The sequence below is a fragment of the Leptidea sinapis genome, chromosome 35, assembly GCF_905404315.1.
Source record: "Leptidea sinapis chromosome 35, ilLepSina1.1, whole genome shotgun sequence".
Lineage (NCBI taxonomy): Eukaryota > Metazoa > Arthropoda > Insecta > Lepidoptera > Pieridae > Leptidea > Leptidea sinapis.
Genome location: NC_066299.1, coordinates 4,141,313 through 4,164,742, shown reverse-complemented (window position 1 = coordinate 4,164,742; position 23,430 = coordinate 4,141,313). Strand labels below are relative to the sequence as shown.

General features: G+C 34.3%; 1 protein-coding gene across 3 annotated transcripts in view; it reads left to right on the top strand.

The window, feature by feature from the left end:
• The first annotated feature begins 1,177 nt into the window (after positions 1–1,177).
• LOC126975346 (hexokinase type 2) overlaps positions 1,178–23,430 on the top strand; it is a 37,200-nt gene continuing 14,947 nt past the window's right edge. The window contains exons 1-6 of one of the 3 annotated variants that reach the window (XM_050823195.1): positions 1,178–1,332; positions 19,160–19,322; positions 19,413–19,594; positions 19,682–19,855; positions 21,774–21,873; positions 23,131–23,320. In XM_050823195.1, the coding sequence (XP_050679152.1) occupies positions 1,312–1,332; positions 19,160–19,322; positions 19,413–19,594; positions 19,682–19,855; positions 21,774–21,873; positions 23,131–23,320 (830 nt within the window). In that variant the 5' untranslated portion in view covers positions 1,178–1,311. Of the gene's footprint in view, positions 1,333–9,617; positions 9,840–18,457; positions 18,626–19,159; positions 19,323–19,412; positions 19,595–19,681; positions 19,856–21,773; positions 21,874–23,130; positions 23,321–23,430 lie in introns of those variants that run through there. The other 2 variants (XM_050823194.1, XM_050823193.1) reach the window with 2 other exon arrangements.

The window sequence follows — 23,430 nt, the reverse complement described above, 5'->3', positions numbered from 1 at the left end:
CTCCAGGTCTTTCCGATGTCTTTCGCTTCGTTAATGACAGTCCACCGCCACGTTTGCTTTGGACGACCACGTTTCCGTTTTCCTTGAGGGTTCCAGACTAAGGCTTGCCTCAGTATATGGTTGGGATCCGGAGTGTGTGGTCTATCCAGCTCCATTTGCGGCGTTTTATCTGTTGGTCGATTGGGACTTCATGACAGCGTTGCCAAAGATTATCGTTGGAAATTTTGTCAGGCCAGTGAATATCGAGGATATTTCGAAGGCATCGGTTAACGAAAACCTGAAGTTGATGAGAGATGTGCTTGGTGACCTTCCATGTCTCACACCCATACATCAATATAGTCTTCACGTTGGACCGGAATATTTTGAGCTTAACTCTCCGTGTCAGTTTCCGTGATTGCCATACGGATCGGAGCCGTGCAAGGTTTGTTCGTGCTTTGGTCCCGGGTTGTTCTACCCTAAATCCGGCCCTGTAAAGAGTATGGTATACGGTGTATTATTAAAAAGAACTTATAGCTTTTACGATGGTACGGAACGCTTCGTTAGTGAGTCGGACTTACAGGTCACCAGTTTTTTGATGTTGTTTTCAACTTGATACGCGTTCCTCAGAAAATCTTATCATACGGAAAAACGAGAAATATGAAAAATCTACGATTAAAAGTATATGAATCTGTGTTTATGGCATGTTATTATCAATGCACTTGTAACAATGCAATACCTAGGTAATGAACTTGATATACTTATAGTAGGTATATTAGGTAACTAGATATAAACAATACAGGTAGGTAGGTCTACCTACCTACCTAGTTATCGCCAACGTCTTACGAAGTCATCACGTTACAGAATAATAGTGTATTATTTACGAGACATTATGTGCAGAGAGTACTCGTATTACGTTCATTTCTTGGAAGTCATCCAAAGTTTTTCTGAAGCCAAAGTACAAACTGTTACCTAACGTAACCATCGCATCGTGCCCCTACTCAGTTCTCAACAGACCTCACATGCGAAACAATAATCTTTATTGACCACCAGTAAACATAAATTAATTTATTGCTCGTGAAATAATATACCCTCCCCCTTATAATGATAATATAATACATAAAACAATAATTGTTAAGTTTATTGCTCCTTCGGCGTTGTATAGTTCTAATTATTGTCTCAATTTAGATAAAGATTATATTGTAGTAGTAGTGACTGCGAAGATAAAGAGGTTTATTGAGGAAAGTTCATAGAAAACTCTCTGTGGAAAATTTCATTTGGCATATCATTATTGAGTGTGAGTTCGTGTGCTTCGACTGTTTTCGTGCTGTCACCATGGTACATGTACCACAGAAAGTAAGAATACCTTTATTATTTATGTTTTATTTCATGTGTTTACTACTTAGTCTAAGTTTAGCCTAATATACATACATTAATTAAACGTTACCGCTTTTGAAATATCTACACAGCTTGTTACATAAACATGCAAACGATAGTTAACAATAATAAAAACTACATTTTTATGTTCAATAAGTGATATCAATATTCTATTTTGAATAAAAATATATATCTACATACCATACTACCTACGTTAAAAATAAGTAAACAAGTTACATAACGTAACCGATTTTTATTATGTAATTAAAGATAATTCATTAGTGAAACGTGAATAATAATTTATTATTGTTTTTGAATTACTCTCACTTTGCTTTTTATAGAAGTTACATAGCTTGTTAAGTCTTACTATTTGCAATACCTACAGTGTCAAATGCATCCGCGAATACGTACGCCTTAAAATTTGCTTAAATATTGTGGTCTTTGGGAGGCAATCCAGAACAGTGATGTTACTAAAATATGGTACATATTTTATTCTGTTTGACATTGTCCAATCTTGTATTTACTTTTATATGTTGCCCACTATGGTCGGACTAAAGATTATTAATTATAAGTTTATCTACTAGTAATAGTAACATCTGTAAAAATATTATCTAAACAGGTTGCTGTTGTAGAAGTGATTCTAGTAGGTTCCTAAAATACATTGAACAAATTAAAACTTTGAAATAAATTTTTAAGGCTAATACAATTGGCCGAAGGTTCAAGCAAGTTTATATTAAAATCTCCACACACTATAATTGACTTGCTGGTTTTGCTAAATTTTGATAGTACCTCCTCCATTCTATGTTGGAATTGTTCATATGATGTAGTGGGGGGGGCGGTATACACTTACAATAATAAATTGCTCTAGTTCTATACAAGCTATCTCAATTAGTTGTTCAATAGAGAGATTAACAATATCGCTTCTATTTTTACATTTTAATCTATTATTAATAATAATTAGGTACCTCCATGTATTGCCCTACTTCTACAAAACTAACTCACTATGTATGTACTTTATGTTCTCTAAAACTAAACTGGAGCTGATGACTCTTACGCCCAATGTTCTGTAATACATACTAGATACTACTACCGCTTCGGAAACAAATGGCGCTCTGAGAGAGAAGAAGCGGCGCAAGAAACTCGCCCAGCGTTAATTTTTTGTGCTCTTTTCAATTTAATATAGAGAATTATAATCCTCGTTGCCACAGAAACTCAGAATTTGTCACGTTGAGTGAGGACTGTGAGTTATAGTGCCTGGTAGAGTGTAATCACTACTATTTTGAGGTGTTTTCGCAGCATAACACAACTTTTAGACTGAGAGAACCTACGAGGTTTATATTTTAATGGTCGAGATCTATCAGTTGCGTATAAAACATTAATGAGATATATTTATATGAAGATTAAACAGAATTTTGTAGAAATAACCTATAATTACTATACGAATATTATATAGAGGTAAAGTTTGTAAGGTTGAAGGAATCTATGGATCTACTGAACTGATTTTGAATTCTGGTACCAATAGAAGCCCACTTTATTTGTGAGTGTCATAGGCTGTTATATTGTGGCAGTGCTTAAATGACAGCAACAAGTAAAAATTAATACATTTGATTGTAAATAAGACATTGTAGAACATTAGTCCATATACAGATTTACGTAAATTATTGATCTCATTATGCTAACTATTTAAAAAAGCAATCAATTTAATTTTTAAGACATGTTTTTAAGTCGGGGCCGATATCAATATTATGCGATCGATAAACTAACGGCTGTTCCCAATATTCAGTCTATCTCTTACTTGAGATAAAAATCGTAAATATCGTTGACTTTTCTGTCCCAATAAACTTATCGACGGTAACTCACCTTATCCGTATATGCTGACTGTCAATTTGACGACGTATAGCTTACCAGCGATAGAAGTTTGTATCGAAATTGCAATTCATGCGTCCCAATATAAGGCGATAAGAATGACTTATCGGGTATATTGGGACAGCTTCATATTATTGATAGCTAATTACTGACAGTAGAAGGTAGTAATTTATCTCTATCTGTAGATATTGTAGATCAATATCAAAGAACAATAGAACGGCCGTTAGACTATACTGAATTAAGATTTTATGAAATAATCATAAAACGTCAGAACTCAGAACACATTTTATTTTTATTTTGCATGCGGGTCACCTGGTGTTAAGTGATCACCGCCGCCGACAGACTCTTGCATCACCAGAGGAATCATAGGATGGTTGCTGGCCTTTAAGCTACCCATGTCATATCGTCCCAGAAACACCACACAAGGAAGCTCATTCCACAGCTTAGTAGTACGTGGAAGAAAGCTCCTTGAAAACCGCACTGTGGGGGACCACCACACATCCAGATGGTGGAGATTATATCCTAATTTGTAGCGTGTCGTGCGAAGGTGGAGTTCGTCGGCAGGAATCAGGTGAAACAGCTCTTCGGAACACTCACACATTCATACTAATAAAAAAATAACATAAAAAAAAAAACAATTCGTCCTCCCATAAATACAGATCAAGATAAACATCCATAGATCTGTTACTAAAATGCTAAAAGCTGGAAATGGATTGAGATATCAACCTCGGATCGGTATAAAGGATAGCGATTATATATAAAAAACGTCGGTTCTGGTATACTTAGTTATTTTTAAAAGCAAACTTTTTTATATTATTATCCACTTATTACTACGTTTGAACTTTGAAGTACGTACCTCGTATAATATTAAGTTTCACTTTGCAATAGAATAATAATATAATTTCCGTTTTCTTATCTTAATTATTTTTTATATTTGCTTTTGATATAAAGTGATAATTGTCGTTTATCACTTACCTTCATGATGATCTCATCATGACAAATATATTAGATTATCTACAACAGCATTGGCTTCTTAAGAACGGTGATAAAAAAGTGGATAAGTACTTTTGTGTACCTTTTTAGAGTTCCGTAAACAATGAATTATAGTTTGTAGTTGCAGTATAATTTGTTTCCACCTGTTTATACGTCCACGTATTTGTTCTAAGACTTATAGCACAACTATACTACTAATAAGTACTTTACTCTTAGACTTATCGCACAACTATACTACTAATATGTACTTTGTTCTAAGACTTATGGCACAACTAAACTAATAATATGTACTTTGTTCTAAGACTTATAGCACAACTATACTAATAATATGTACTTTGTTCTAAGACTTATAGCACAAAAATACTAATAAGTACTTTGTTCTTAGACTTATAGCACAACTAAACTACTAATATGTACTTTGTTCTAAGACTTATAGCACAACTATACTAATAAGTACTTTGTTCTAAGACTTATAGCACAACTAAACTACTAATATGTACTTTGTTCTAAGACTTATAGCACAACTATACTAATAAGTACTTTGTTCTAAGACTTATACCACAACTAAACTAATAATATGTACTTTGTTCTAAGACTTATAGCACAACTAAACTAATAATATGTACTTTGTTCTAAGACTTATAGCACAACTATACTAATAAGAACTTTGTTCAAAGACTTACAGCACAACTATACTTACAAAGAGAATTTAAACACTGTTAACAACTTATAACACCCTATTAACAGGCCATGGCACTATATATTTTTAGTTATTTGTTATAAATAATAAGTCAACATTTTAATTTTTAATATTGAGACGAGTTGGGAGTTTTTAAAAATTTAAATTTTGAAACAGTAATTAAATTATTGAGGTAAGTACTTAGATAAGCAAAAGTTTTAACTTAAACTGCTAAATTAATTCAATTTTATCTTAGGGAAGCGTACAAATGTAAGATTGCGATTCATTATGTAGGGTTTCTTAGGTAAACAGGTCTGTCAAGACTACTGCGGCTGTTGAAACAATCATAGGTAAATCAATACTATAACATAAGGAAAATTTCATACAGATTCCATTGCAATAGTTTGTTGATGAAGATGTTGTTTAAGTAGGTACGTAGTTAGATTTGTAATCAATTAAAGGGTTATATAGAGAATATAGAATAGAGGTAGATTAGTCTTAACATATTTTTTAATGTTATTTTCTTACAAATGAACTAACAGCACTAAATAATAAATTGACAGAAACATGTAGTAACAGTGTAACTAGATGTAGGTATGTAGCTCAGTCTAAATATAATAAAATAAATAATAATAATAATATTGACACTATTACACAAATTATCTTGCCCCAAACTAGGCATAGCCTGTACTATGGGTACAAGACAACGATATATTTAATACAATATACATACATAAACATCCATGACTCGGAAACAAACATTCATATTCATCATATAAATGTGTGCACCTACTGGGATTCGGATATATTTTTTATGTTATTTCTTATATATGAGATCGATTCTTATATAATTCATTTAGGAGATCGAATTTGAATCAATTTTCTTACGAATCTTACCTGTATATTCTCCAGTAAAAATGTAAATATTGTATCGGGGGTTCCAAATTTGGGAAGCATGTATAAGATTGCAAGGTACAAATGAACAGTAGGTATAAAATTCTAATACAGACTAAACGAAAACGGCAATACAACGGCAATAAATACAATTTTTTACATGTAAGGATTGATTGAGATTGTGTCCTTTATGGTCGATATGCACCGAGTCTTGTTAAAATATATCTCAAATTTCATAAGTTCTGGTCAAGTTACGTCATAAGGACGATCTTTTCAACCCCTAATATCATTGGATTACGCCTGATTAACAGTATCCAGATATACCTCCATATATTAAAAGCAAAAAACAAAAAGAGGCCTTTGAAAGCACATTGCGCCTGAATTTCGTCATCTCTCACACATACGAGTACTGCAGTTTGACGTGGTTTGAAACATGACATCTTCCAGTTACCTAGCAATGTTTTTATACTTGCAAAACAGAGTGAATATCAACAGAATGTCCGACACTCACAGTCACTACTTATTATCAATGCCTCCCTACCTTCGAAATTGTCCCAGTAGTAATGGAGGGTTGACCACAAATCCCTTATATTTTTTTATATACGAGGGGGCAAATGGGCAAGAGCCTAAGAACTGGTGAGGCAGCCGACCACGGGCATCTGCAAATCCACGGGTGAAGAGATGCGTTGCCGCCCTTTAAGGTGAGAGTATGCCCTTTAGTTGAAGGTCCTATCCTGGTCCTATGTGGTATTTAGCATTTATGCTAAAGATCCGTATGCTTATACTTTGCTTACTTAACTTTCAAAATTTCACCTTCGCACGACACGCCACAAGTTAGGATATCATCCCCACCATCTGGATGTGTGGCGGTCCTCCACGGTGCGGTTTTCAAGGAGCTTTCTGCCTCGTACTACGAAGCTGTGGAATGAGCTTCCTTGTGCGGTGTTTCCGGGACGATACGACATGGGTACCTTCAAAAAAAGCGCGTTCCTTCTTAAAGGCCGGCAACGCTCTTGTCATTCCTCTGGTGTTGCAAGAGAATGTGGGCGGTGGTGATCACTTAACACCAGGTGACCCGTACGCTCGTTTGTCCTCCTATTCCATAAAAAAAAAACAATAAAATAATACCACACCTGAATGAAATATGTTTTATTGTAATGAAATTTTATACAAAAAAGAAGACACTCACTGGTTTTTCCGCCTGGTCTTTTCGATAGACTGTGAGATTGTGACGTCATGTTTATATTTTTCAAATCCTATTTTAGTAACAATATTTGAGTTTGTAAATTCGTCCTTAGGTACGTGTGGTTGTCACTGAACTCCTCCAACACCAATTTTGATATAATTGCGTGTTTGAATTTACCAAAAATTAACAATAAATATAGGAAGAGAACGGTCAATTACGTAATACCAGATTACATTAACTAACTGCCCAAAGAGCTGCAAGAAATGTACATAAATACCACGAAACTCAAAACTCACTTTAAAAGATACTTCCTGAAAAAATAACAGGATTTGGAAAAAAAGAATTGAATGGCTCTAGATACCCAGATAAACCCGTGAGGTTTTCGTGGTACTTATTTCATAAAAATGTATGTATTTGTTCTGTATTGGCCAATAAACTAAAAAAAAAATTGAAATTGATTTAAGTACTTTAGAACCCAATAGGTGGCGCTATATTATTTGTTTTATATGTACACTTAAATAATTATCTACATTTACAATAACACGATCATTTTATAACTATTCGATCCCAGGCCACACAAATCTCCAATTCCAATTAACAACCACATTTTTTTAATTCCTAGCAGCTAACATTTATCAATACTATGTATGTATATACATATTAATGAAGTATTGATTAATATCGTTGTTGTTACTATGTTGATTGTTAATGTGTAACACGTGTAGTCTTTTCATCACACTGATTTAATTAAAACGGAAAATGTGCTAAGAGCTTACCTATTTGTTACTTTATGTAGATATTTGTCTGAGATTTGCATATCTGTGGTATTTGATAAGAATTTCAATGTCATTGCGTTAAACGACAATGAATATATATTATTCACCTTGATATATTCTCAGAGTTGATGAGACTGTGGGAATTTATGAACAAAGAGCGACAAGCAATTAATTAACAATTTTGTTTTATTATTCTTAACAAAAATAGGTGTAATAGATACTGGATATTGTCATCGTTTACCAAAAATCATAAACTGTAATGAATCTTTATAAGATACAGAACATAATTGTACAAAATGCTTATCAACTAAGGCTGGATTGCAACTTGCATCAACTTACTTTAGCAATAACAAACATGTTAAAGTAAGTTGGTTAAGCAAAAAAATGTGTTGCACTATTTGACAGTTTTAATCGTAACCGTCCAGTCTTCTCCGGTTTAGGTTAGTGTTAATGCTAAACAGCGACCTGTCAAAAGTTTCAAATAAATATTAGAATGACTTGCTAGGCCCTTAGGTCTATGAGCAAGCATGGGATCTTAATCCCATGCTCGATTCTGCAGGTATGTGATTTTCGATAAAACTAATTTTAAATGGCCATATTTAACTGGCAAAACCATGATTAATAGTAAATATATAACTATTTTGTATTAAAATTTAAAAAAAACGGTGACTGTAAATAATCAACAGCAGGTATAATGTTTTCACCTGGCAACCCTAATATGGCGGCTTACTGGGAGCTTCAATTTTTAATAGGCAACCTATCGCTAGTAGATTGCATACCTACTCCCTAAACGTTCATTTAAAATTAGTTTTATCAAATAAACACATGCCTGCAGAATTGAGCAGTAGGTTCTTGTACTATAATTTGTTACTTAGGGTTCTTCAAGAATCCTGAGTAGCACTGCATTGTAATGGGCAGGGCGTATCAATTAGAATAAGCTGAACGTCCTGCTCGTGTGGTCCCTTACTGTCATAAAAAAAGTAAACTTTGATAATCGAAATGAAAACAAGCAATACTGTAGGACGGTAGAACCCTGCTATAATTGGCAACATAAAAAGACAATCAAAAGCAAAACAGAAAGGAGGTCGAACCTAACTACCTAGCTATTTCCTTGCCAGTAGATATTGTTCGGTCTGCTGGTAACCTAGCCCTGACCAACCCTAATTAAATTTCAACCCATATGTTAAACATTCACAACAACGACTGTCCTCCTATTCCATAATAAAAAAAAATGCAAACCTGATTTTTTTTATTTACTAATAACTATAACAGTATAACTGACTCCTTACTTATTTCTTAGGCTATATATAAAAATATGACCTGATGGAGTTTACAGTTTTCGATTTTTTGCTGTACCTACGTGTGACGTCAAAATTAATGTGTGAACGTGCGCAAATGCACGTCTACCTCGGCGCGTCCAAACAAATCTCATGGCGGGGTTTGGAGTCGCCGTAAATATTTTTATACAATGACTCAATGGGAATCACACAACCACAAAATTGGGAAACCCTTAATTGGTTATAATTAATGAGAGTAAATATAAGGAAAATTCTGCATTCAAAAGTACACGTGTAACCACGATAATATGTTGCACCCACATTTCATATGTGATAGTATTTCACAAGCGACGGCGTGTATTGCAAGTATTGCGTTACTCAGAGGCGGCATTGCGTGAAGGGCGTCACGTGACCGCTGTGGCTCTAAAGTCTGAATGCACGGAGGTTGGGGGCCGGGCGTGACGTCACGCGGCACGCGGGGCGAGGGACGCGGGGTGGCGAGGGTGTGGCGCATGCACGAGCGACGGCACATGCGCCGGCCGCGTCAAGGTGACCCTCAACTCGACTCGTCTAGTACAAGTGCCCGCGGCCCGCGCCCACCGCTCACACCTCACCGTTCCTTTCACTTGTGAACGACTCGGAAATCAACCGTTCCCGTCTGACCGGTATTGAACGCGGATACTTACCGCATATTTTTCGTGGCCTGTGGAATTTATGCCGGCAAACTGTGGACTCCAACGCTCCTCGTTCATCACCTCTTATCTCAGTCTGCGAGACTGATAAGACTAATCGATATGCGTCAAGCTAGAGACATAGTGAGTACACACACAAATATTTGCCATAAGTCGAAAATATTCCAACCTATCGCTATTTCATGAATACCTACGTTACCAAAGTTGATTATAAGAACCATTTATGTACATCATTATTATTTACATTATTTCTAGTTAATCTCCACTCATCTTATTGTTTATTTATTTATATACTATTAATTGTGTATCGAATATTATCAATTCTAACCACCACACCACATTAAAGCGACTAAAACCGAAAAAAAAACAATAAGTAGGTAATTACATAATTCTTAGCAAATTCCGACTCCATGTTATTCAATAATCAACATACCAAAAGAAACGAAAATAAGCATAAACAAAAATTGATCTTATAAACAAACAGGCGACGTTATATTAAAGGTCGTTTATCAAGGTCAAAGCTTAACCTTCCTTACTACTAAAAACAAATGCTTAGGTACCTATAAGATGTTTGATCCAATATTCCTAATTAGTATAGCCGTGCCGTACAGAAAAATATTAAAACATAATTTAGTCATCCTTCAGATAATTTTAGTTAAGATTTTAGTGAATGTATTTAGTAGGTAATTTGTTAATGGAATAAGTAGTAAACATTTTCGATAAATTAACAATTAAGTAAAACTGGGACTACCCAAATATGCAATTACATAAACTAAAAAGCGTTATTATTTATAAATAACTACATAGGTATAGGTACACTGGCTGACTGATTCGTCGGCAAAGAGCCTTTACCTAAACCGCTGAGGCTGCTTGAATTTGACAAAAATTCCTTACAAGATACTACGTGAGCACTAAGAAAAGATTAATGCAAACTTCACCCCTAAGGAGATAAAATATGTTGTATTGTGTAAAGTATCATGAAATTCAACTCACCTGCTTTTGGTTAGAAATATATGCGTACCTACGTTTTCTGTTGTAAGTTGAAAGTTTATAATATGGTAGACATTTCGCAGATGTAATAAGTAGGGATGTCAACCATGCTCTAAAATAGCCCTTGTACTCTATTTCAGGTAGATATTATGTGTTATCTATTATCGATAACACTAATGGATTACGCTAAAATACTCTCTTTACATAATATGCTGACTTTTCAGCACATGCCATCCAGTGCCATTAAGATACACAAATAAGACATTACTGAACTAAATGGCTAAAACTACTAGTACTCCAAAGTCCAAACCATAAAACTCTGGCATTTCTGTACGCAGCCGCAAACAATCATGTCATTTAAGCAGTGCCGAATTAACCACGTAGCAACAGAAGCAATTGCTACACCCCCGCGTAAACGGGGCCCTGAAATCCATCTCCGCCTGAGCGTTCTTTGAGTGCAATTTTGTGAGGTGGTACAAACTAATGATAGGTATACGTATTTATATGATACGTATCCTACAACCTATCGTTACAATAGAAAATCAAGCCGTAAATCTGCCATGTCGTATTTTAGACAAAGAGAAGTTCATAGAGATCAACCAAGCCCTCTCGACCAAAAGTCATCTTTCTTCAAAATGCTAAAGCAAGTACTTAAAAGCGAAATGAAAGTAAATTATACTAAAATGATATTGGTGAATGATCTAGCCACTTTCACAATTTTAATATATTCTTTTCATTTTTATTATTAGTTTGCAAACATAATATTATGAACAGTGATTTATTAAGTTCGATGAAAAATTAATATTCAAACAGGGCTTATAGTCATTTATTTGCCTATTATAATATTTATCTATTCTTTTCTATAAATAATTAACTAAAAAAACAAAAACAGAAAATACAAGAAGTATTCAGTACTTATTAAGTTTTTAACACTTTAATCTCATAGCAGATCAAGGGCCAAATTATCAACAGAATTTGCTATGGGCCCGCGCTTGCCATGTAAAAGAATATGTTATATACTTTAAATCACCCAATAAAAAACTTACTAACCCAACCTAACCGAGTAATCAAACATAAATAAAGCATAACAAGCTTATATTTGTTCCTATGTTAATATTATGACTATTGTTTCTAGCAAATTCGCTAATATGCCTTTGAAATAATATAATTATATACTCCACATTTTCCCGAAAAACTTGGCAAATCTAGCAATAAGTCACAAGGCATACCTTGTTGCATTGGCCATAGCCAATCTCAGATACTTTCTGTAAATCCTGACCCTTTCATTCTATAAACAAATTATCGATTTTCCACATATTTCTAGTATCATGACCAAAATACAGCAAGACACGGCAAACGGTTTCAAAAGTGAAGATCATTCAAAAGTTCCAGTCGTGTCCTATCAAACGTCATATCCAGTGCCGGATTAGCCACGTAGCAAGAGAAGCAATTGCTACAGGCCCTGCGTAAAACGGGGCCCCGCATATAATCTTTACAAAGATTGATCCTTATCAGCAACATAGTCCATTGGTTTAATACAAAAAATTACTTCCTGTATATTTTTTTGAAAAATCAGTTCAAGTAGTTTTAAAGAAATAAATATGTAGTTATTGGCTTCTTATAAATCGAGGGCATGACTCCTTTCACGACTTTTCTCTAAGTCTCGATGTTTCCGACTTGGCGATCACCGCCCTTCTCAAAAAGCCATCCTGCATATATTTTAGTGAAATTTATCAATCCGTAGTACATACTACATAATCATACGTATCCTAGCACCTATCGCTACAATAGACAATACTTAATTTATGCCTTAAATTTCATGGCAGACTAAGGGCGGAGATCTTATCAGAATTTGCTACGGGCCCCGCGCTTGTTTAATCTGGCACTGGTCATATCCATAGTAATATGTTTGTACATGTGGTTCAGTTAGCAGTTTAATAATAACAAAATTAACGATCATCTCAGCAGTTTAAACTAGTTTGCACAATAGATATCTCAAAGCTTGTGACGTCTCAACAAAGTCGTCAACCACGATTCATTAGAGTCTATCTGGATTGTAAAACCGGACTTGATAATTATGCCTTTAAATGCTAACACTGACATTTACACCAAATATGTTATAATGCAATGACATTTAGAAGTCCATTTTTCAAGTTTGTATAATGTAACATTCTTAAAAGATAAATATTGGATAAAATTAGACAGAGACATAGAAACTTAAATAATATTAAGTATACTGCACATTCCACATACGGAGGTGTGTGAATTTTGGCATTATTATTATTTATACGAATTAGGAGACCACAATGCTAATATTTATAATAATATTAGGTGAATAAATCTGTTCGCATATCGGTAGTAATGTATAAACTTACGTAATTAAATCTCATTTCAACTCATATATTTGTATCTGTTGATGACGTTAAAAATGTCACATAAAATAAAGAAACGCAAAAAACACAACGAAAACGTAAGATTTGTAACTTTTATGTATCTAATGCAGTGTGAGTAACATCAGCTCAAAGTTAATTTTGATGTAAATGAAGCAATAACGGCTTATTGGCTGGCAGTTACCACATATCTTAAGAACTTGCAATTGATCACAAAACTCTTTTGACTCATTTGAAAAAAGATAAGATCATTTATACGTCTAGATAGACTGTGACAGCCGTAAAAACATCGAAAATTATAGCTAACCAGTATTTTGAGCAATGCACACTAACACAAAGTGACATACTAATCGCTAACGTAGCTTGCCACGCACACGAAGTAATAACCTGGCCTATTTTCATCGAGTGTCTGCAGCAAGAGACTCTATCTAGACGTATAAATTATCTAAGGAAAAAAGGTAGCCAAAAAAGCTCGATATTTGGGTGCTACGCGAGCTCACTGATCGAAATCTAATGAACCGTGTACCTTCTCATTTGCGACTCTTTGTTAAGACGTTACAAAACCCAACCGTATTTGAACAGATTGATAACTGGTGGTAAATAGAGAATCACGTAATGACAAGAACGTCCGAAAAAGGTCGTGGTCAATGGCCGATAAGGCTTATATTATGACGCTTAACATTATTTTGGATTAATTGGATCATATTCCCGTACTCATTTATCGCCACAAAAACGAAAGTTTTCTTCATTATTTCGGGTGATAGAATAGATAATAAATTCTGTCACGGTAAGGAAGCACTGTTCGCATATTATATATCTCGGTAGGAATGTTAAAATAAGTAGATAAATCAAGTAAAACACCAAGGTCTCGTATTGTACTACTCATCTGCACATTTTCACATTTCAAGTGGTATTTGAATATTATAGGACGCCGCTTTCGCGTGAATGTCATTACGCTACATTTCGATGGGTTTAAGTCTAGGCTATGATCATCACAATAATTTACAATCAATGATACTATTGCATCCGCTAGTGATAATACACTGTTGTAGATTTTGATATCGTCAGCACAGGACAATATTTTGGCGGTACGTAAGCAAGTATCGACATAATATAAAAATATTGTGAACAATAGAGGGCCATTCAAGGAACCCTGGGGAAGGCCACTTGATATGGGTACCCACCCTGAGATATAATTACTGATAACAACAGCATGAGTACGATTATGAATATAGGAGGAAAACTATATATACTATATTATAGAGCTTATTGAGAAGGATGTCATGACGTATTCGGTCGAATGCCTTACTGAAATCGATGTAATCATCATCTTGGACACCTTGCTGCATTGTTTCAGCTAGATAATTATTAAGAAGTGCAAGATTAGAGACAGACGAGCGATCTGTAAGAAAACCATGCTGACTGGGGCTAAAAGATTGCTTTAGTGCAGGATAAACCTGACTATAGATGATTTTCTCAAAAACCTTAGATAAAAATATTCCGGGTAGATAGATGAGAGATCCGGACCATCAAATTTTGATGGGTCCATACCATGGAGTAGTTTCTTTTCTTCAATAACGTCTACATGTATTTCCGAAATATCACACACTGTGATGTGTGTGATCTGCATATTCCTTGGCACGAGTCTGTCCTTCGCTTCTTAGAGGAGTAATAAAATTATGTATGATAAATATACAATTCAATAGGTAACCTGCAACAAGTGTAGAAACTTGCTCTGATAATTATTTTGTCCGTCGCGCATTTATTAAAAGTGTAAGCATAGCTATCACTATAATTATTATCTTATCAGACAGACAATCGTTTCGGCACATAGTAAACAAAGGTACAAGACTTTTTTATCTATCTGTAGCAGTTTGTCTGACGTAGAGTTGAGCACTCAATCAAAAGAGTTTGGCTTATAAATGGCTACCTAGAGGCTATTAGTTTTTGTCCAAAATTATTTTATTTTATTATAATTGGAAAAATTACAGCTACATGCAATAATAGAAAGGAAAATATTTACATGAGAGGCTATTTACAAGTTTACACATATACTAGCTAATTACAAAAAAATATATTAGACACAACAGGGGATCATAAATACAGAAGTTCTAATTAATTTGAGAAAAGAACATATTATTGATAATTCGTTTAAATTATAAAATATAATTGTTGATTTAATCTACTTCAGTTTTTAAGCACAGATTATTAAACGATCTGCAATAAGGGCTAACGTAATAATTTTCTTGTTTGTTGGGCCGTACAAAGAGAATATGAAGATTAGATTTTACCTAAGATGGCGCTACCTGCAGATCTAATCCATCACGGCGTACCCGTCCTTCTCCCCTCGGGTAATCGCTACGGGAACTGCCGCGACACCTGCAACGGGAATCATCTCCGTTTGACCGCACAACTCATGCAACAGTTTTATTGAAAATTTGACTGCTCCCTCGCCTCACTCCTGCTGCGAGAGAGCCATTGCTCCGTTGACGTTTGTTTGCAATCTTGGGAACCTTCAAAAAAAGAGCGTACTCCTTCCTTAAAGGCCGGCAACGCTCCCTTGATTCCTCTGATGGTGCAAAAGACTGTGGGCGTCGGTGAGTATTTAATTTCAGGTGACCTAACCCGTACGCTCGTTGGTACTCTTCTTCCATAAAAAAAACGTACTAAAGTTCAATATGTCCCAATTACGTCATTAATATTAGTAAATTATTATGCATTTTCCTAATGCAATGACGTAGTGATCAGTGGCTAGTACAGTGTACACACCTAAATGGTTACAGCCTTGACTACGCTTAATCTGGTCTAGCCGCGCACTAAGTGCTTTGCCCTGCGGTTATTGAAGGTTGAGGTTTTAATCGTATAGGTAGGTAACTATATACATTCACTGCGTAGACCACTTTGCGACATGAGGCGCGCAATACAGAATTAAAAATATATTAACTGTCAAAACAATTAACGGTCAAAACATTTCAGAATTATTACCATTTTTATGGACAAGTAAAATTGTGCGAAATCATTATAAAAGTACGTAGTTTTATATTATTGCTGCCATAATAACTGTTATAATTTATGAACCCACGTGATAAATATTGTCCTCATAATAAAACTTATATTTTATCATGAGTATACGGAACCTATCCTTAGAGATATTAAATTTAAACAGATTACATTGCTCGTTGTTTCCACAGAATGTGGACAAACAGTAATTAGAAATAATGATGTTTGTCACAAGTCACGAGACAAAATATAAAAATAAATAAGACGCGCGAAACGAATGCAAGGGTGCCGATGCCAAGAAATATATAACATAGTAAAGGTATATAACTATGATAACGTATTGGAACATTCACACATGACAGAAAGAGGCAACAAAACAAAGATATGAGTTATATTAATACTTTATTCAGAATTAGTAAATTCGACGTTGAAATTATACGAATGGTACGAATGTGCGCAAAAAAAGGGCATCACTGAATTTAATTTTAAATTTAAAATGTCAATTTTCACATACATTTGAGTTGGTACCTAGTGTTTAAAAATGTATGATGTATTATGATTAGTTTTTTAATACATGAAAAAGGAATCATAAAATTAAAAAAAACACATTCCGACTGAAGGACGAGTATCGATGGTCATGAAATAAATAAAAAAAAATACAGAATTCATTTACTTAATGTTATTCATACGCTTATCGGTCGACTAATTAATTTTATTCGTCTGGTTGGTAAACGACTAGCAACAGCTGAAATTATAAGGAAAAAATAAATTAAAGAATTTAACACAAATATAATTAATATTAATACTTATAAGGGATGATAATGAAAAATACAACCTAGATCTACGTTTTACTGTGGCTAAAGCCATATTACGTTACAAGGAAAACGAATTAATCCAATTAATACGTAAATTTAGACTAAATAACCTTTAAGAAATGTTTTCCGACACAAATATAGTAATATGTTAGTAATACAATGATTAGAGACAGTTGAAGTCATAAGGAATTAAAGCATTAATAATTATACTTATTCCAAGGTAAACCACTTTTCAAAACAGTCTTTTAAAGTTCCTCATCGGCTAGTTACAATAATAATAAATTATTATGTATATTTTAACCGACTTCAAATAAGGACGAAATTATAAAGTATTTTGTTTTTTTTTTTTCATTTTTGCTACTCCAGAGCTCCGTCATTGAAGATATAGATTTAAAATTATTCTTACAGAATAGTCCCATTTCTCATTACAAAAAATTCACATCTGATTAGTTATGATGTTTTTTCTTCAATTTTTTTTCTTTTAGAATTAATTATAGACTTGAGGTTTAATTATATTTATTACGAACTTGATATATAAAGATAATTAACCGGCGATATTAGATACGGCGCGACTAGTTAACTTTAGTTATTTTCACAGTATTATGTCCTATGGTGGGTACATTGCTATGGAGCTGTGCAGCTAATAATAATACTGTCTTTGTGTTGCAAGAGAGCTGTTTGCGCTATTTATAACCTAAGTCCCTCAGGTACTCTACAGTACGTAATGTACCTAGTAATAGGTACCTAAGTAGTAAAGTGCAATACACAATCCTATATAGATAATAAAGAAATAGATAGGTACCTATGTTTCAATGAAGAAGGTACAGTTTATACTGCGATGTCAAAAAATAGTAGGTAGGTATCTACCTAAGTCCGGAACGGGATGGGGTCTGCAAAACAAATATTGTTAATTAAAATAAATAAGATTTCTAAAATTCTCATTAGATATTTTTTTTGCTTGTAACTTTTCAATCGAGCTTTTTAAGCTTGATTTTTGAATCAATCAGTTATTAGTAGTATAAATCTAATTACTAATTGAATGGAATAATAATTTATATAAGCTTACGCAAGTGGTATTTTGGAAGGTTGAGGTTGGTAAGAATACTAATGATTAGCAGTTGAAATAGTCAAATAAATCAAAATAAATCATTCTCCATTGTATAAGTACATTGATAATTCATCCGCACACTATAACACCGTAAATATAGAAAGACTACTCGACTCGCGAGGAATGTATCTGACGTCAAAATCGAGCCCACGCTTCGTCCAATCAAAAGGAGACATAGAGAGGCGCGCCGGAGGAAGATAGCTGATAAACAACCTCTAGTATAATTACTGTAGAAATCTAAAATTCAAGGGAACCCTCACTATCTGTATAATATAAATCTCAATTTGATACAAATTAATAGGAAATTCAATACGAAGTGTATCTAGGAGTATATCAAGATAATGCCGTATAGCCGTACTGTTCTAATGCATTTAGTATTTGCACACTAGAAAGAGATAACTAGAGTTTATTATCATGAATGAAAAAGAACGCGTCGAAACTCGAATGTAGTCTGTACAAACGAAGCACGTTCGGCGGTCGTAGGACGTAGCAAAGCCGTATTCACTATTCCTCATTTCCTTGCGGGTCGAGTTAGTCGTGTATTAAGTGTGAGAGTTTTTATTAAGTGAAATCAAAATGGGTATGGCAATAAATAATTTACCGCTGGTAAGTTTCCATATTATTGATATTAATTCTGTTGTAGTATTTTTCAATTATAACTACAAACTTAGAATAATTATCGAACTGGGGGAAAGCAAGCGGCAGAAGTCTGTAACGCAGTAGTGTTGTAATGACCGCTTTGACCTTGTGCAACTCGCTCGCGATAATATGCAGTTACATTGCCGTCACTATTCATGTTACGTAGATATAAAATGTAATATATATCTTTAGCAGAAGATGTATTATGTGTATGGCCTTGTGTTTATAAAAATGTCACTCTTTTTAATCCCCATATACATACCAACCGCAACAAAATATCGTGAACACTTTATTAAAAATAAAAGTCACGTCATGCCGCTTGTACACTTTTGATGGTAGGTACTTTTAAGTTGAAGCAAAAATCATCTTTTAAGTATAATATATGCGATGTTAGACGTAATACGGTATACAAATAAAACCAACCTGGTTGAACAATTGAAAATTTACCTTCTCATACGTTCGGTAGATACCAACAGGTTGTAATTGTTTAATTTATTTCAGATTCGCGAGGAATGTGAAGTATTTCACATATCGGATAAACAAATTCGGGAAATAATGAGCAGACTTCACACCGATATCCTTAAAGGTTTAGGAAGGGACTCACACGCTGATGCTATTGTTAAATGTTGGATTACATACATACAAGACTTACCAAATGGAAAAGGTTAGTTATAAACCATAACGTTTTAAATTGAACGAAGCAATTATGTTTTAGTTATTTCAAAGTGAGCTTATTAATTTCGTATCTTTGCAGAAAGAGGCAAGTTTTTGGCCTTGGATTTAGGTGGAACAAATTTTAGAGTGTTAATTATTAATCTCGGTGAAAATCATTTTGATATGCAGTCGAAAATCTACGCAATACCAAATCACATCATGACCGGTACAGGAATTGCTCTATTTGATCATATAGCAGAATGTTTGGCTAATTTTATGAAGGTATGTAACATTGGTTAAGTTTTATATGCTATCTGTACTTTTTACGATTCCCGAATAATTTACTTGATTGATACATTTGTGTTTTAGGAGCATGATGTTTATGAGGAACGTCTGGCGTTGGGATTCACATTCAGTTTCCCGTTAAAACAACTTGGATTAACTAAGGGTCTTCTTCAACGGTGGACAAAGGGATTCTCTTGTTCTGGCGTTGTCGGTGAAGATGTTGTGCAAGGCCTTAAAGATGCGATCGCTCGTAGAGGGGTAAGTTATAGAATACAATTTATTTCTTTTCAAATTGAGAAACTCACTTATCATGCGATTCAACGTCGGCGTTTCTTAGAAATTTCATTGTCCCAGTTATCTTTTCGATAGCATTATAATTTCATACCTATCGCAATATTTTTTGTAGTTAACTAATTAATTGATTTTTAAGAATAGATAATTACTATGTTACGCAAACCTTGGTTTCGTTGACTAATTAATAGTTGTTCTATTTAGTTTTAGTTTAAATTTTAGTGATAATTTAAATATTTCAACTCATTAAATTAAAAAGAATGCGAGTGGGTAGAACCGGTTGATACAACATTTACGCGTTTTTGTAATGCAACGTTTTTGTGATATGAATGATTACCCAGTGATGTTTTTCTTATAATTCAAAATGAATTTAACTTTTTGTCTTAGTATAAAACTGTTGATTATTATATCGTTAACGGACGAGAATGGGTCTTATTTAATGGTAAATGTCAGCTTATGTGGGGTTCCATCATATTGAAGAAACTTCAATATTTTCTGGTACTTTCCCCTTGTTGTTTTATAGTTTAATGATTATTCGTTTTGGATTCCCAAACTTCAAGCTGTGTCTACAATATTATTTTCATCCATTACGGTCATTTAATTTAGCGGTGAAAAATAAAAGGCATGTTTAACTTTTAAGTAATAATTTTCACATATTTTATTATTAATATTAGGCAGACATGAGTTGTAAACAAATACAGGGTTGATTTGATTGACATTGCCCTGTTTGAATTTATTTACTATTTAATCTTACCACTCGGATGAATAATAGAGAAAAGTGCACCATACCATTCGTCTCACATTCCTCCTACAATATTTGGACGTAGTTAGGTAGAAAGGTTCAAACCACACTTTGGTCAAAATAGAGTTAAGTATGCCATCGTACTCCTGAAGGTCGAACTTGTCTTGTAGTGAAACCCCTATTTTTAAAATGTACACGGAAACTGATATTTTTTTTGGAAATCTTCATAGGATATTCATGTAGAAGATTATTTAGAGCTGAAACTTCAAATGCCTTTAACTCAAAAGAGCCTTTCTGTGGTTTGAGTCCTTTCTGCTTAACTACGTCCATTTGTGAGCTGAATGATTTTCCAGGACCTAAATTTGTACGTGATGGGTATACTAAACGACGCAACGGGGACACTTATGTCGTGTGCACATAAGGAACCCCATTGCCGTATAGGAATTATAATCGGTGAGTTGATGGTGATGTACGCTCTCGGATCTCCGCTCTTAACGTAAAGCATGAAGTAATGAGAGCCTGTAGGGGCTTTCAGTTGGACTCATGAACCCTCAGTTATAACAATTCTTAAGAAATCAGCCAAACTTTCTAGAAGACAAGTTATTAATGCATGTCACTTTCTATCACAAATTTATTTGAAACAAATGGTCTGCATGAATTGGCTTTTTCAAAATTTTCGTTAGCTCACTCTCAAATTGATTTAACGGATGCGAATATTAGGAACATTGATCAACAAAGTTGGGATATTTTAACATTTACACAAGTTGCTGAGCGTTGAGCCTGAAAGCCTCTATGAATCATCTTCGACTTGAGCCACTTGGTGTTAAGGGGCAATGTGCCCTGCGCACTGGAAGAGAGAATGAATTGACCAAAATAATAGCTATAGAAATGTGTTTGCAATATCTGGGCAAGGTCGTCATATTGCTGTTCAGAATTTTGGGTTTACTAGAATATTGAGCGGCACCTATTTTAGTGCCAATAATAGTGAAGATCACATTTCTGTACTTTAGTATAATCGCTTTTGCACATTTGTATCCGTACTGATATCACAACTGAGCTCAGAACGCTCAATCCATTCTCTCTGTCACTGGTCCTCCATTCAGGAGTCATAAACTAATTGGGCATGTTTTCACTTCTTTGTAGGATGTTCAGATTGACATTTGCGCTATACTGAACGATACCACTGGAACACTGATGTCCTGCGCGTGGAAAAACCACAACTGCAAAATAGGACTCATTGTTGGTACGTTTTCCTTTATACAGAGGTTGTAAATCTTGCGTAATAAATCTGGGAATTACAATAATTATATTAATTGTAGGTACCTATATCATGGATGTTATTTCTGTTAACACCGACTCATGCATGCTATTTAACTCCATACAGTACCTACTAAAACCTCTTTTAGCTGTTTTTTTTTTATTTAGAGCATGGGTAGCGAGACCATCAGCTCGAATCAAAAAACAATAGAAGCATTTTTCAATATACTCGATTACAACTTTAACGGGTCATTTTAACTTAACAAAAAATGAGAAAACAGATAGCTAAAATAAGTTTCATAAGTGGTTTGTACTGTTATGAATAAGATATGGTATTTACCCTGATAACACTAATTACATACCTACCTAAATTTACAAGGGCATTGTAATTGATAGCCGAGAAAGTAAATTGTTTTATTTAAATTTAGGTCTTCAACATAAAGATAATATAAAATACCTAATTACCAATTTTATTCGCAACTTGTAATAATGTATTAATGTAAATAAAATGTAGAATTTCGGGGTTTTGGGTAGGACCTAATTCTAAACAACTAATACACGCATCATAACTTTTTCACAGCATGTTAACCTTTATGAAATAATCTTAAATTAACTTTGTAATTCAAATTGGAATGCAGCGTGTTGTATGTAATCTTAGATCATTTAAACGTCTACATATACTGTGACAGCTGTGAAGACGTCAACGTCAACAAACGTGATTTTGACAGTTCACCTATATTTTGAGCAATGCAACTGTAAGACATAGCTATTCAGGCACACTAACGGCCGTTCCCAATATACTATCTACAGATAGAGATTAATTACTGCCTTCTACTGTCAGTAATTAGCTGTCCCAATATACCCGATAAGTCATTCTTATCGCCTTATATTGGGACGCGTGAATTGCAATTTCCATACAAACTTCTACCGCTGGTAAGCTATACGTCGTCCCATTGACAGACAGCGTGTACGGATAAGGTGAGTTACCGTCGATAAGTTTATTGGGACAGAACAGTCAACGATAGCTACGATTTTTATCTCAAGTAAGAGATAGACTGAATATTGGGAACGGCCGTAAAGTAATAAACCTGGCCTGTTTTCATGGTTTGTCTAGCAGCAAGAGGCTCTATATAGACGCATAAATTATCTAAGTATGTAACGATATTAATGTCTGCTACGTAGTTTTTGTTGCAATATCTTGCGGTTTTCCTACAAATGTGTTGATAATGTATTTATTAAACAGGTACAGGCAGTAACGCATGTTACGTAGAAAAGACAGAAAATTGTGAATTGTTCGATGGCGAACCTGGCAAGAAGGAGTTGCTTATAAATACAGAATGGGGCGCGTTCGGAGACGACGGGGCGTTGGACATGGTGCGAACAGAGTTCGATCGGGAAATCGACAGCAAATCCATCAATCCTGGCAAGCAAATGTGAGTATAATATTAATAATTTGTTCTTATACAAATGATTTAAGTTTTCTTTAGTGTTAATTCCGCCAATATTTGTTTTTAAAACAATTCGACACGTGTTTCCAGAATCT